The sequence below is a fragment of the Synchiropus splendidus genome, chromosome 14 (assembly GCF_027744825.2).
Source record: "Synchiropus splendidus isolate RoL2022-P1 chromosome 14, RoL_Sspl_1.0, whole genome shotgun sequence".
In the NCBI taxonomy this organism is placed as follows: domain Eukaryota; kingdom Metazoa; phylum Chordata; class Actinopteri; order Syngnathiformes; family Callionymidae; genus Synchiropus; species Synchiropus splendidus.
The window spans coordinates 18,899,619-18,915,205 of NC_071347.1; the positions used below are offsets into that span (position 1 = coordinate 18,899,619).

At 42.5% G+C, this 15,587-nt stretch overlaps 1 protein-coding gene and 1 long non-coding RNA gene across 5 annotated transcripts in view; one reads left to right on the forward strand and one right to left on the reverse strand.

The window, feature by feature from the left end:
• The window catches only part of tln2b (talin 2b), a 105,783-nt gene that overhangs the window by 60,043 nt on the left and 30,153 nt on the right, over positions 1-15,587 (reverse strand). For all 4 annotated transcript variants that reach the window (XM_053886215.1, XM_053886214.1, XM_053886212.1 and 1 more), the window contains exons 2-6: positions 5,259-5,431; positions 5,095-5,192; positions 4,793-4,922; positions 3,975-4,130; positions 3,440-3,582 (exon numbers count right to left, since the gene is read on the reverse strand). In XM_053886215.1, coding sequence (XP_053742190.1) covers positions 3,440-3,582; positions 3,975-4,130; positions 4,793-4,922; positions 5,095-5,192; positions 5,259-5,394 — 663 coding nt within the window. In that variant the 5' untranslated portion in view covers positions 5,395-5,431. The remainder of the gene's footprint in view (positions 1-3,439; positions 3,583-3,974; positions 4,131-4,792; positions 4,923-5,094; positions 5,193-5,258; positions 5,432-15,587) is intronic.
• Positions 1-15,587, forward strand: part of LOC128771083 (uncharacterized) — a 53,885-nt gene that overhangs the window by 4,630 nt on the left and 33,668 nt on the right. The gene's annotated exons all lie outside the window — the stretch shown is intronic.

Consider the following 15,587-nt stretch of genomic DNA (forward strand, 5'->3'; position numbering starts at 1 on the left):
TCCTCCGAGGGGCAGACGGCTGTCTCACTCTCCGCCTCCTGTCTTGTGTTTACTGCTGCAAAACTATTGGCCCTAAACGCTGAGAGGCCACACTGATAGAAAGAATGACTCCATCAGTCCTTTAGCATTAGCATATCTGTTGTAAACCTTACTCGGTGCTGTGTCCCATTAGATCGATGGGAAACTAAGCAGCAGCTCATTGTTGTAATGAGAACAACAATCTCCTCCACGCACAGGCGAGTTCTTTCCCTCGTGTGATTCGCAGCAGAGTACACAAGTCCTCAACAAAACACTAGACAGCACTCGAAAATCGGCACGACTCACACACACACAGCTTTAGAAATTCAACTGTGCAATGTAGAATCAGACATCTTACCAGTCATTCCAGTATATTTAGAGTATGTTAACATTTAAGGTGGTGTTGTAATGCTTGAGATAGGTCCTGGTTTTTTAGGGTCACGGTCTCCGACTGGCCAGATTCTAGACTTCTATTCACTGGATGAGACCGGCAGAAAAAGCTGGTTAGCATAAATGGTAAAATAAGTACTCAGTTTTGTTTTTTTTTCTTTTATATTTAACACTCTAAAACTGGTTCACATGAGGGCCACATTGGGTGCTGGTTTTTCAGGTGTCTGATGACTATAACCGTCAGTCTGGTGCTACTTGTTTCAGCTCTCTTGGTTTTGTCTTTTTTTTTTTGTCTCAGCCTCTAAATATCTTGGCCTTGACTCGGTCTCCATACTCTCCAGTCCTGATGACGCCTTGGTCTTGAATGGTGTGGTCTTGACTCCAACACTAATTTTCTGTCAAAAAATGATGGTGAAACAATCAATTTGTCACTAACTGCTGAGGCTCCAGGTCCATGACAAACTATTCAAACCACATTTTGAGCTACTAAAATGCTACTTCTTCAAACAACATTCAATACTATAAAAGTGTTTAATTACAACACTACAATCAGTCGAGTCGCACATTTAACAACATTTTCCATATTCGACGACCAATATATTTAGTATGATGTAGTGTTTTTCTGTTTTAATATCACTATTTACAGCACTGTTTGTCAACCTGTGCCTGTCGTGTGCTGACTGACTAGTCTCCAAGACAATTGGTGACCAGTTGACTGTTGAAGTAGCTATTAGTTGCAGCCCTACTACACTGCACTAAAACTCCACAAATCACACATCAAGTTCACATTTTAATCTGCTTTTTTCAGACATTAATGAAGTTATCCCACCTCAAATGAGCTGATAATTAATTTCCATACTCGAAGCGCAAAGTCACGTCATGAGCGATAGTTTGCACATGGAAAACCAAACCCTTTTCCTGACATTTTAATAGAAAATATCGGCTGTACCCATCTATAAAAATGTAGTGTAGCAATTGTGACCATTTGCCTCAGGCTCAAACAGTTGGCCACAAATGATACAAGGGGAAATATGGATCAGCTCATGCTTCTAAATCTGTTTGGCCATGAGGCTAATAAATTGGTGTTTAAAAGGGAATCAATCTTCTTTATGACGTAGCCTTTGGAGGAGCAGAGAGGCCTGGAATGAGGGTGATGCAGCGCCAAATGTTTGGCACTTTTCTGCGCTTTAATTCATGACAAAGAGGGTGTGGTGAAGTAGTCACCCCACTGGCGGGCTTGTTCATTTGTGTGGGAGGACTTTGCGATCACAGCTTGATATCATTCTTTCCAGCTTATTTGGGTGCTTTTGTCATGAAACTCGATCCAGACAAATTGAAGTTACATCATCTACATTGCCGTTTGGGGGGGGGGGGGTGTTGGGTATCAGAGAACGTTGTTCATAGTGTGAGTAGAAAATGAGAGGTTGTGATTCCAGTGGATTATTATGCACTCAAAATTAAAACTGGAGGCAGCGGGCTTGAAAACATGGCGGGGGTGTGTTTCAGTGAGCTTTTCTGAATGCCTCCAGAAGCGCTGTGGCTGTACTACGATCTGAGAGGGTTGAGGGAAAAGATGGATTGGAAAGGGTCAACTGAGAGGCAAAACGAGGCCAGGGTAGGAGGCGTGGCTGCTTTTGTAAAAGGAGATGAGAGAAAAGTGCATGATATCCAATGTGTTGCAATGTGTGCCACAGGGTGTGGATGTTTGTGATTATGTCAGTGTGCAGAGGGGAGCAGAAATGAAGGAAACAAAAGGTAAAAAAGGGGCAGAAAAATGAGTGGAGAAAACAGCTGGGGTTGAACGACAAAATGCCTAGTTGGATATCAAACGCAGGTGCCAATGAATCTGCCTAGTTGGGTGCCCACATTACTTCAAGGTGTCTGTGGGGAGCCCTCCACCTCCTGCCAGAAGAGGCTAATGTAAACTCTGTGATGTGTGCATGGAGCAAACCCTGTCTAGTGAAGCCTGACATGACTGACCTCCCCTCAGGGAACTCCACTTCACGAGCAGGGGCCCCGTCACTCACACAAAGAGGACAAGAATTGCTCTCAGACAAGAAGTGCCCTTTAGTGCAAACCCAAACTGAGCATTTCTCTTTCACACTACCGCAGAATAATCTTAAACTGAAGTTGTGAAATAATAAAGGCGATCTGTATTCATATCATACAACCATACCAGAGAGGGACAGTGGTTACATAATAAGTGACCAACGAACGGGTGTGTTGTTGCTTCCACTGGAACTCCCTGGGTCTGTGTTACACCCAACGGTAACCAAACCATGATGTCACAGTACACAACATCTGCTGCAGTTCCCTCCGCTGTCGGAGCTGTCTTTTGACATCCAAGAATCTTTGATGTTAATCGGTACAATATGTGACAATGTGCTGGCCAAGAACTTACCTGCTCTGAAATGGAATGAGCCAGATGCAACAACTTTCAGTCACGGCTGCTTTGAACCGTTTCAGTCCTGGTTTTAAAGCCGTACCTTTGCATTACTTACTGGCTCATGGTATATGTCTGGCCAAAAATAGGTTATTTCAAACTCTTGGTAGAGTGTTTTAAGGTTAGTTTTATTGTGGCTCAGAGGGCAACATGAAATACCCTATCAACCCCACATCTGTTCTAAATAATAAACACAACTTACATGAGTTTGTGAACACAACAACAAAAAAACCTAAAAAGATAAACTATGTATCAATGAATTGGAACAAAACGAAACAATAAAATTGAATGCACAGCATTCCGTCATTGATTGGCTCCTACAAATTGAATGGACTTAACTTGAAAACCCTCAAAAAGATTGATGTAATATTGGCTCTGTACAGCTGTGCTTAGTTGGCGCATACCTCTGCACTTCAGCACATTCCAATCTGATTACTGCTCTTGCTTTGTCAACCTGTACTTGCACAAGACTGTGGCATGGGACTGACTGTATATCAGCCCTGCCATTGTTTCCACTATTCCAGACGACGAGGGTTGAAATGTCCTGTCAGGTGAGATGACCTGTAGACCCGTGTGCGGTAGGCGTACCTGGACATAGAGCAGGTTGAGCTGGACGGGGTCTCGGGAGTCCACATTCTGATCGGAGTAGAAGAACTTGCGTCTGAGCAGCAACGTCTCACTCTCCTCCACTCCTTGTTCTCTGAATGTTCTGCTGTGGTCCAGCCAGTTTACTGGACAAAACAGAATTTTACACTCAAAATGTTTCAGAACAAGTATGAGAATGGATCTTACATAATAGAATACTGTCCTGTCAGTGGACGCTATGTTGGCTAGTAAGCAGCTGCAACTATTGGTACTATTGTTGGATTGTTTTCACTTTCAGCAACTTTAGCGTTAATAATACTGAGAAAAGTCATTGCCATTGTCGTACATGAATTTGCAGTTATGTTTTCAAGCACTTAAAACGGGAATAAAGCAAGCAAGAGCTTTATGTTGTGGGACATTTGAAACAAATCCTGCCCTGCGAGGCGAAACAAAAGTAATTTCTTCAGTTGCTAGAGGACACTGTCGAGTCAGATTCACGACAAATGTGGTACAATGAAGATAAGCACGCTAGACTTACAGTCGTCGTCTGTGTGGAGTTTGGCTTTGAGCTTTTCCATCTTCCGCTCATCTCGAAGCAGCAGAGTTCTGTCTTTCTTCAGCGTTCCCATCCCTTCTTCTTTCTTCTCCTCTGGCACCTCCTGAATCAGGGAGTACTCCTCATAGTTGGTGATTCCTGAAAAGATTGAAGCGTTTTTCCTCCTCCGCTTTAAGAAAGAAGTATTTCATAGTCACAAAGAAGACCAGGAGTAACGTCCTCGGCTAGCTCTGCGTCTCTCCCGCCGTAGAAAAATATGCCTCTTTCAAAAGTTGACAACTGATCGGAACTTGCCCTCAAATATTGCATGAATTTCACTCAACATGGCGTCAGTGTAAGATTAAAATTGCTCCACTTCATGGAGGTTTGAGACACGCAAAATGTATTGGGGAGGACTGTTTGTGTGCTCGGCAATTTGTTTAGTTAGAGGACGCCTTGTTGACATTCCAGTGTGCCTGCCATATGTTTCAATAACTGCAGTTTTTGAACCCAGTAGACACATAAATGTGAGCTAAATAATTCATGAACGCAGCACCGCCGCAATGAGATTGTTTCAACCGTCCAAAATGTGTCATCTTTTCGGCAACCTGAACATGCATAGGTGGGAAAAACGCGGCTTCCGAATTGGTTATTGCACAGCGAGGCTCTGAATCAATCCGATTTCAGGAGGTGCACAGCGTCGGCGATCACTAAAATAGGCATTTTACTCAGCACAAACTCATCCGGTTTGTCCGTCCAGACAGGAATAATTGCAAACAGATTGAGATTGCAAGCAGCACAAGGCGATAAGTGTGACTTGCCTATCCTGCTGCATATCGTGACAAGCAGCTCCCCGACGGTTTTTGAGTCATCCACCATGATTGTTTTCACTGCTCCATCCAGCATTTTTATCTTTTGTGGCCTTTGTTTCTTCTTGTACTCCAGAACATCCTGCGAGAAGCGAGAGAGAGAACACAATGACACCCACAGACATCATGAAACTAATTGGGCTAGACGAAAGCAGGCAGTCGCTCACAGCAACAAGGACGAATAACCATCCGCTATTCCTCCGTAAATGTTCACATTTCTGATGTGAGCAGCATCAAAAAATACAAATTCTTACTCCATTCCGCAGCATGTAGTAATCCAGGGTTCTCACTGACTCCAGCCAGATGCCTTTTCTGGGATCGTCGTCTGACAGGAAGAGGCCGTAATCTGAAGCTGAAACACACATGCAAATGAGGATCTCTCTGGATTTCCATCATGAAAATGAAGTCGCCTACTAACCCTGGCCCGACTGGGCTTCCGGGACTCTCTCCCTAATGATTCTGCAGGCGTCATACACCGGCGTGGACGGCTCAAACTGCATCGTCTTCACCACATTGCACTGACGCACGCAGATCTTCAGCGACAAGGCGACCATCTTGGAAGGTGTGTAGTGGCCTTGGCGACCTACAATCCTGGAAGACATGAGTGCAGGGGCATTATAGCTCAGAATGTAAATGACATCCCTGACAAATCTGCTGCATAGAAGCCCCACTATAATGGCAGGTACCGCAGGCCGTCATTAACATGTCGTCATGAGGCAAACATTTGTGGAAGCATGATGGAAACGTCTGGGTGGTAAAATACACACATAAATCACCCCAGGGGTATTTTTCGGCCGATGAACCTTTGCCTCAGCAAAGTGTTTCCTCCTGCTGTTAACATATCGTGGGGTTATAGATATAGCGTTTGCAGCGGAGAAAGGTACTTGAACCGAACAGCAACATCACCTTCCAACAGAAAAAAAGGCAAACCACGGTAATAACAGCGATTCCCGGAGCCAACGGATGAAATGACACCATTGCATCATTACTCGACAAAAAAATCTACTTTTCAGTGAAGTCAAGTTCTGTGTTTTGTCACATCCTTGCAATTGTGATGATTCAATTCAGAGTCTCAGTGGAACGAAAAAAAGGGAAAGTGATACTGCAGATTTTTTCTCCTCCTCCATGACCTTGGCTTCAGTGCAGGAAAGGGCCGAAGATGATAAATTGGGCTCTCTAATGCAAGAGGCTCTTGTCTTTGAGGCACACTTTAGGAAAACAAGTCCTTGGGTTTGGCATGGTCATTGCGACAGAAATAGATCAAACTATAGCTTTAAATATGTTTGGAGGTGAACTGTACATCAGACCATCCACGGTATGTGGTGAAAACATTATCTACAAGGTCATGACTTTCAGATTTCTTTAGCCAAATATGAGCTATTTAAGGCTTGGTTGGTGTTGCATCATCCCAACAAAAGTGGAAAAACAATACTCCCTCCGAACTTGACTGCCAACATGCAGAAACCATTTCCTCATAGGGAGAACTTGCAGGGAGGAGTTTTTAAATGAAATGAAATGAAGGCATTGCATTTGGGCTGGTTGTGGTATGGGTAACTTGTTTTGAGAGAGCCATGAGCAACATGTGTTTGTAAAAACCCATGTGCAACAACTCTAGCAGTGACTTCCTAATGTTGACTTTTATTTAACTTGACAAATGAATAGTAGCTGATGGTGGTGTGGTCAGCAGGGAGGTGTTTGGCTTCATGAAGTTGCAAAGAGAAACGTTGTAGCATAGGTGATCTAAGTGGCATCTTATGTGGGACCTAGTTGTGCAGGATATAAGGTATCATTCCAATATATTTCATTACTGACTGAGAAGTTGTCTTAGTCCTTTGACATAATTATTAATGACTGTTATTTAAAAAATGTTTATATACAAATAGACATGACAAAGCGGTCCCTGACAATCAGTAGGCTTCTTTTCAAGGTTTTAATCCAACATCGAAAAAACTCAGTTGTGTTGATAATATTAATTTCAGTTTATAACAAGAAAGGACAAGATCACAGTGGCTATCAGCGTTCTCAAGAGGAGGGGGTTGTCTGGAGCCGGGTTGGTTAACAAACACCCCCCCCCCCCAAACAAAAACCAATGCAATAGAGAAACAAGGAAGCAAGTAGGAAAGTTTTGACTTTTACTGAATTGGGGACAACAAAAACACTGTTTGTTAGACATGTGAAGTAAGTCTCTCTCCAGTCAGCAGTGGTCTGTCTCTTCATATGTCCAAACGGAATTCTGTTTCTTCTTGAGATTTTTCAGTTAACCCCCCCGAAAACCACCATAATCATGTCCACCTGCATGATGCGTTGAGATGTTTAGATGTTTCCACTTGGTTTTAAGACGTTTGATCACTCGAGCCTTCATCTTTTCTTAAGGCGTGGCCGCTCTCATTTATGCCGTGGCGGTGCGCCATGATCGCGTAGCAGAAACCCTGACGTCTAGCTGGGGGTTGAAAACCGGTGCAACTCGTGATGCAATTTTAGAGTTAATTCTAGCATACATTATCGGTTCAAATGCTGATAAGGACGCATTCTGCGAGAACAATACTTTCTGACTGCGCCCGCATTCTAGTGGATTTGTCACAGTCATTAATTCCGCTCCATTGCCCCTTTCTGTCCTTGGGTTTTTCTCCCTTCCAGAAGGAAGCTAAACCCACAAAGTAGTCTGGGTAATGATGCTGGATGTTCTCTCTGCTATATGTGCAGGCGGGGAAGCCCCACTGTGTCCTGTCATTCTTCATCTCACAAATGCTCCTATTTCACCAAACAGTGTGAGATCCGAAGGACGGCGCCCAGCCAGACACACAAAGGACTGTCTCTGCCAAATTATAGGTTTGCCTCCTGGACGACAGTATTAACAAGCGCTGTAATAGCATCTTTAACTCCAGCATCACTCACTGCACTGCAGACGGCATGAAGGATCCCCGGTGGATGATTATAATCCCTCGTTGTTTAGCAGTGTGAGGACGCAGACCCCTCGCACAAACAAGCAGGGCCTCCTCATTTGCTCGTCCTTCACACACAAACTGTGATCAATGCTCCAGATTGATTGTTACGATCAGACGGCCACATTAAAAGTAGTTGATGCCACCGTGACCTTGAGCTCCAAGGAGTCTTGGCTTACGCCACAATATTAAGACTGGCCGGGGAGAAACCCTCTGAAAATTGAGAACATGGACAATTCAATCGAGACCAAGGAAGAACGGAGCCATCTGGAGAACATGCAGCTCTAATGACGGCGTGTAATTCATGCATCGCTGCAGATCCAGAGAGCAACAACTGCTGATTAGTGCGCCAGTCTGTCACACAATATTCACCGAGTCAACAGGACTGGAGATTCAAGCGCTGTTCATGTGCTCCAGCCAGTTTGTTTAAAACCGTTTAGAAACGTTGTACACAAATACAACCTAGAAAGAAGCAACATCCACTATAGCACGACGGGTCTGTTTATTTCATATTCGGCATAAATAAACACCTCCTCTACAATTCGTTTTGGGGAGCAGGGGCCAGACTCTCCCAAGCATTATAGTGGATATGTAATTTCTCAAACGCGAAGGCAGCAATGAAAATGGACGGGAAATTGAGAGCTTTATCTTCAGCCCCTTTTTATCCACTAAACCAAGCTAAACAAACTCGGCACCACCCCTGCAACTCCAATTCCACATGAATTTCACTGACTATTATCCACGCATTTACTTAGGGCCAGGCCAGCGCAGAGGGAATTCCACACCTGATACAAGGACTTGGCGTGAGCGGGCCACTGGATTTCTGATACTCATTTTCATTACGAACGTCCCTCGAATCATGCTTATCAAACCAGAGAAAGGATGACTGACTGTGATCTTACACGCCGCTTTTGAAATAGGTAAAGAAGCGGGTGCAGGCTGGGTGGAAAAGGTGGATGGCTCAGTGGCTTCAGTATCAGGAAGGGGTGATTTATAGGGCAGTAGTGTGACTTGCAATGTATGGAGATTAAGGTGTCATTGAAGCGTTTACTGACATGGCTCGGGGCCAGTAAATGGACACGCAGGGCAAGTAGATTGGCCAGTCACTGGCCCATGCGAGCAAGTGACATCCAATTGGAGTCAGAGGTGAGCAACGGCTGATATGCACACAGGTGCACTGGAAATGCATCATGGTGTGAGGAAACCTTTGGAAAAATGTCAGCAAGAATGAGGAGAGAGAGGGTTTTTCTACCCTTGTGGACAAAGATATACTTTACCGCACATGCATGCACACAACTAGTAGCCATCTTGTTTTTCTCTCACTGTTTTATTGGAATCATTACATTTCCGCTGATGACTCAGATGTGACATGTTTTGACATGTTTTTTTTTTCTTAAATATCTGCCATTTTAAACTGACGTGTTTTTTATGTTTATGATGATTTTAAACAAATCAGTATTGAAATGGATTTAATAAATAACAACATTTAAGGAAAATATTTGCATTTTTCCATGGAAATATAGTGTCATAAAGTGAGTGCAAAATATACAAGAGGCCAATAATAGTTGATTTACAGTGTTACGTTGAATACTGACTTAAGCATGAAAAAATGTTTTGAATTTCTGTTTTAAAAAAAAAGACAAAACAAGCTGGGCATTCTCGTAACTGGAGAGCTTCCTGGTAGTGATGTGAACATCAAGAGAGTACCGTATGATAATTAAGGCTCTGTACATTCAACCTACATGCGACCTTCATGCCACTTTCATTGCAGGCCAGCAAAGCATTATTAACATTCATGACTGCCGCAGTGGATTTAAGCAGGATTCCCAAGCAGTGTAGGCAGCTTTAAAGGACTGTTAATAAAAGCTACAATTTGGTAACATAGCAAAATCCATCACGATAAGAAGATTCTTAATTCGATCCCTGAACCATAAATTTGCTCCAGAGCATCAGCAAATTGTTTTACCACCCTGAAATTACGTTTGGATCAATACTGATATCACATTTATTAATTAGGTAAATGGATCGCTTACAGAGAAGAGAAAACATTCAATCTGTCCTGCTCCAAAAAGTGTTTTTATTATGTACATAAATTCAGGGCATCATTAAATAGGAAAAAATAAATAATAAATGGCCCAAAATAAACACATATTTGGAGTCAAAACAGCTGTTTACTAGCAGCTACGATTCTCCTGAAGGCACTTAAGTCTCCAAACGCACCAAAGGTACGCAAGGTGTAAAATGAAATTTGCATGTTTTCCTGTATTGCTTATTAGGTATAACATTTATTGAGTTGTCTGAAGGCAGAACCAAAGGACAGTTTGGTCCTGACTTCCCTCTGGCCTGCAACCTCTCTGGGGGCAATAACAGTGTATTCCAGAGAGAGACACATCATCTCTCCAGCAAGTCCTGGGTCCGCCTTGCATTTTCCTCCCAGCTCAACATGCCCTCCCAAGATGGTGTCCAGGAGGCATCAGGAGAAGATGCCCGTACCACCAGTTGGGAAGGTCAGACACCCTGAAGAGAAAAACATTATGCCTAGAATCCATGATCTTAGAACCAAGTGGTTTATAAAAAGCTTTGTCTTTTGGCTCCGCTCTTGTCTCACCACCACAAATCGATGCATTTGTCAATCTACATTTTCTTCATCCCAAGAGATTCGAGCTCCTCCCTCAAAGGAATCATCTCCATTTGGACATGATTTCCCACTGAGAACTGTGGTCTCTGACTTAGGGGAGCGGATATTCTACCCAGAGCAGGAGTGGGCAAACCACTCTACAAAAGGCTGGGGTGGTGCAGGTTTTTGACCGAGACCCTGATCCTCACCTAGAGGGTTCATGGAGGGATTGAATTCAGGATGGGTCCTCAACTCCAGATAAGTACAAGATGGGTCATGTACAACTATGTTTTGCATCCCATAGATACAGCTGACCACAATCATTCTCTGAATAACTACAACATTTTCAGCGGCCCAAATGAAAGGCGCAGTTCTCTCTCTGCACGTAGAGGCAATAATGCTGACGTAGCAGCCACCAGGGAAAGGCGTAAGAAAACGCGACTTGTAAATACAGCGACTGCGTAATTTAGAAAAGATGTACTGTCCCACTGGGGTGACATTACAGCGGTCGCAATTCTCACACTCACAACAGCAAAGGACCGCCACGCTGAAACGGAATTGACCAATAAAAGAGCACAGAGAAACGTTTGCCTTTATGATGCCATATTTCACAGCCTTGCAGGCAATTAATGTTGTGTAATGTATGCATGTAATATGTCAATGGCATTGAACGGAGCTCTGTAAGTACTTCCACTCTCAGCAGTTCTGTTGAGAGCAGCAGGCTTAAAGTGTGTGTGGACTGGTGATGCTAATAGGCGAAACTGCCCCTCACCTACTTTTCTCCCCCCTTTTTTAACGCCCTGACACAACAACAGAAGCTTTTATCCCACTCTGAGTGAAAGCAGGGTTAGTTTCCTGCACACCCATCATTGCTCTCCTGGGACCAGCACGGCTTTACTGGAACACACACACACACACACACGCGCTCTCTCAGGGTGGTCAGGTGATGGCTAAAAAAGGATCGCAAAGCATTGTTTTCATGTGCGTACGTCCGACTCCAGGAAAATCAATGGGCAACCGTGTCACGTGTAGGTCAGGTGAGTTATTCTTGATCACACTTGACAGCCATTTCAATTTAACTGATTGGATATTGGGTCATAACTTGAATCATAAATACACGTTTTATGAGTCACGGGTGATTTATGGGGAACGCGCGGCCAATCACAAAATGTCTGTTTGGTGGAGACGGCTGGAATTTATGCATGGAGAGAACACGCGAGGCCTCAGAGACATCATTCTGTCAGGCAGCCTGTACCACATTAATAACATTAGGAGAATATAATTACCGCTGGCTGATGCGAAAAGCAAAACATTTGTATGCAGCGGAGTAAACGGGGGGGCAGTGGGAGCAGGTTCTTTTTTAAATTGCATTATTGTGTGGCTGGTATTCAAAATCCGTGGCACTACAATGTATGAAACATGCTGCAATATAAACCTGCACACGCATGCGTCACTTGGGTGTGTAGTTCATTCACATTACCCTTATTACACACATTATTTAGCAGGAGAGTGGGACAAATGCAGCAGGACTGTAGCTTATCTACTTTTTTTTTCCTTTTTCTACGTAGTTGATAGGATGTGATAATAAAGAGCTGAATGTATTATAGCTCTTTTAAGTAAAAGTGGCTGGACCAGGGTACTTTATTATATAAAGTAAATGAAATATTGGCACCATGAAGGGTATTTCATGTCAAGAATTATTTTTCAGTGAAACTGTTAAATAAGCTATCCTTTATCTGCTATTAATATTTTACTTGTATGTTTTTTTTCCGTTCTATTAAACACATTATCGTTCGCTTTTCATAAACACAATAATTTGACATTGCAGCATTTTTTACATACATATTTTTGGCATATTAATGCTGAATATTTTCCTGCCTTAAAAACAGCTTGGAAAACAAAATGGGCGGGTTAGTTAGTCAGTGTGAGGAGAGAAAAAAATATACTTCCTGTGTAGCGTTCCAGGTGGTTGTGTGGATTTAACATCATGGAGCACAAGGAGCAACACGTGCTGGGGGCAAAACATGTGCGAGGGACAGGGAAACGTACTGAAGCTCTCTTCACGGAATCATATTGAATCTCAGTTGCTTTTTTCTCTCTCTCGTGGCACAGTCACCGAGACTAAAACGTGCAGCGACATAGCAATTGTTACACAAAGAATGAACCTCCTGGAACCTGGAATTTAACCATTTAACCATGATTTATTTATTTATTTTTTCCCATAAAACCATAAAAGCATGTCGACCAGAAGCCCAGAGGAAACAAAGTTTACAACATTGTAATTCTGGCTGTTTGAAATATTCAAGTGACCTTCACGCAACAGATCAGTTATTTTAGACAGACTTCATTAGCCACGCTTTTACAAAAAAAAAAAAAATCCCTCCCGACATCATCTACATCATTCCAGCCGAATGTAATTCTAGAATTCAGACCTTGCACTGCTGAGTTGCTACACTTTCCACTCTGCCAAGGGAAGGATGACGAATGGCTCATGACCACTTATCCATACTATGCTGAAAAATGAACGTCTCTCCGGTTGGCACTCCAGACCCAACTTAGGTGTAACAGGCCGACATATATCAACATACGCTGCGGCAAACTGCGTTAGATGTATACATTAGATAATCATTTGCACATGAACTCTTGTTTTACAACTGTTTTTCTTTTTAAACAATAACAACTTCAATATTTTTACATCGTATTTGTTAACACTGAGGTGTATTTATGAAGTCACATTGCAGCCTCTTGCGAATGCTTATGACAATTATGGATTTATTTATTTGCAAAGCATCACTTACCTGTAAAGAGGGTCTGAGTTACACCTCATCTAACTGCGCTCAGACTATAAAATGCAAAAGTGAGAATGAAGAGCTTGAACGCGCTGCAGCACTCTGAGGTATTGCTCTCGTATTTCCCTTTTATTAATGAACTACAGCTCCTCAAAGATCCTCTGGCTCCAATCACGACTTCAGTTGAAATGAAATGGAACTGAGTGGGTGAATCATTGAAATCTTGATTGACACAGACTTTAAAAGAATTTTTTTCAATGTTCATATCATATATTCGTCCATGCTCATCTTCTTAAAGCGTCACAGTTTCGTCAAGGACATTCAAATGACTGGTACCTCGTCCTAAAGCACTTTTTTTTTATTCTTACACTCCATCAAAAACACTTTCAAACAAGTCCATGACTGTTTTTCATATGTTAAATACCAGTCTTCAACAGACCAGAAGTGAACCAGCTACCTTCTCCTGAGATATCTTTCCCCTTTTATGTTCCGGTTCCTAGATATAATTTTGAAACGGTCACTGTGCTCAGACAGAAAAAAAAATAAACTTGTTCATCACCTGATAGGTTTGTTCATACTGTAGGTGGAACTTGCAAAAGTTGGTACCAGCTCACAAACCGCAACGTCATGTGTGGGCATGTCATATTGCATTTTACAACATGTAAAATGTATTGGCCGACACCAACACACACGCTTGTTCCATACAAGATGCCATTGTTATTGTCATCCATGTCTCCTCCTCATTGAAAGTCATTGCTCCGAAAAAATGCTTTCAGAACATCAGTGCGACTTATCATTTTGCCGACGTGTTGTTTACCTCCGCCTGGGCAATACTGTGTAGCAGCCTAAAGTTGTATGAAGGGGTTGGTTTGATTGAAAATACCAAGGTTCTGATGCCTCCATGATAGAGAAGGTTCCTAAAAGGGAGTCACATTTGGCCCCTGCAATATTGTTGTACACGTACTTTGACTTAATTTCAGAAATGTGCTACTATTCTACAAGTCATAGTACTACATATGAGGGGTGTAAGAAAATATTGATATGCTCAAATGTTGCAATACTTGACTGAGCTACTTGATGTCGGAATATTTGAGTGATATTGTCTTGATCTTATATCGGCTAAATCAATATTTAATACATACATATTTGGATATGCTGCTGCATTTGCATTTTTCTGGCATTATATTATTAATAAGCGATTTCATTGGAGTACGAAAGTTAACTGAAAGTCTAACTGGACTGACATTGTCACAATGAACTTGTTTTCACCTCATCATATTGTACTGCATTATCTGATTTTCCCCCTTAAAATGATGCTCTTGTTACAATATAACTTGCAGTATCGCAATATATCACAATGTATCGTATCACCACTTTTGTATTGGGATGCCTTGCCATTTGCACCCTGAAGGTACTACTTCAGTTGAAGTTGTCATGACAGTTTCATTTTATACAAGTCACTTTTATGCTATTCTTTCAACATTGACATTTTTGGCAGCGGAATGCTTAATATTTAAAAAAAAAAAGTAGCCCCTTCTACTGTATAATAAAGTTCCACCCTCCTCTTCCAATAACAAGCACCGTTGCTCTTGTACCTTTGAAGTCCAACAACTGCTCACATATTCCTCCACAGGACTTTGAAGCAGACTGTCTAATGAGAACATTCTCTCCCGATTTCCCAGCAAAATAACCATCACCTTCAATAAAATATTTAGACAACATATTGGTTCTTTGTTTCAGCGTCCCGCTTGTCATGTGGTACTCCCGTCCTTGTAAAGGTAATCCTGTAAGTGTCACTCATCGAATATGGATCCCAGCACGACGACTGCCTCGAACAATCCATAATTGACATTCTCCCTCGCACGTCCATCCTCATCACTTTCCATGTGTATTTCATCATTTAATGATTCACAGCTACTGGAGCTGAAGTGACCGCAGCTATTTTAGGTTCAGCAGAGTCGCTATGAACAAGCGCTCATTTCACGGGGGGGGGACACGCAGTCTCATTTTTTAAAACAGCGTTATGTGAGCAGTGTTTGTTTAAAGAAGACAAACAACAGAATGAATTCACACCGACTCTCTCCGCAGACAAACCCATGTATTTATTCATGCTGTGCTGCAATAGCATTTCTGCTATGACCTACTTGGACTGCAGATTTCGCTCCTGGGCTTCACCAATTTCATGGTGCAGATACTGACAAATTATGACTCTGTCCTTGTCACTGGGACGAGACAGTAGCTCTTCATATACTAAAAATATCAAGCCAAGAAGCGCGTCCATAAACAGCAGTGATGGACGATGCAGTACATTTTACCAGCTAAATAGGAGACTGAGGAGCAAAGGAAATATAATAGTGTGGCACGGCGATGGAGACTTTATTTGTTTAAGCGCTTCCAAG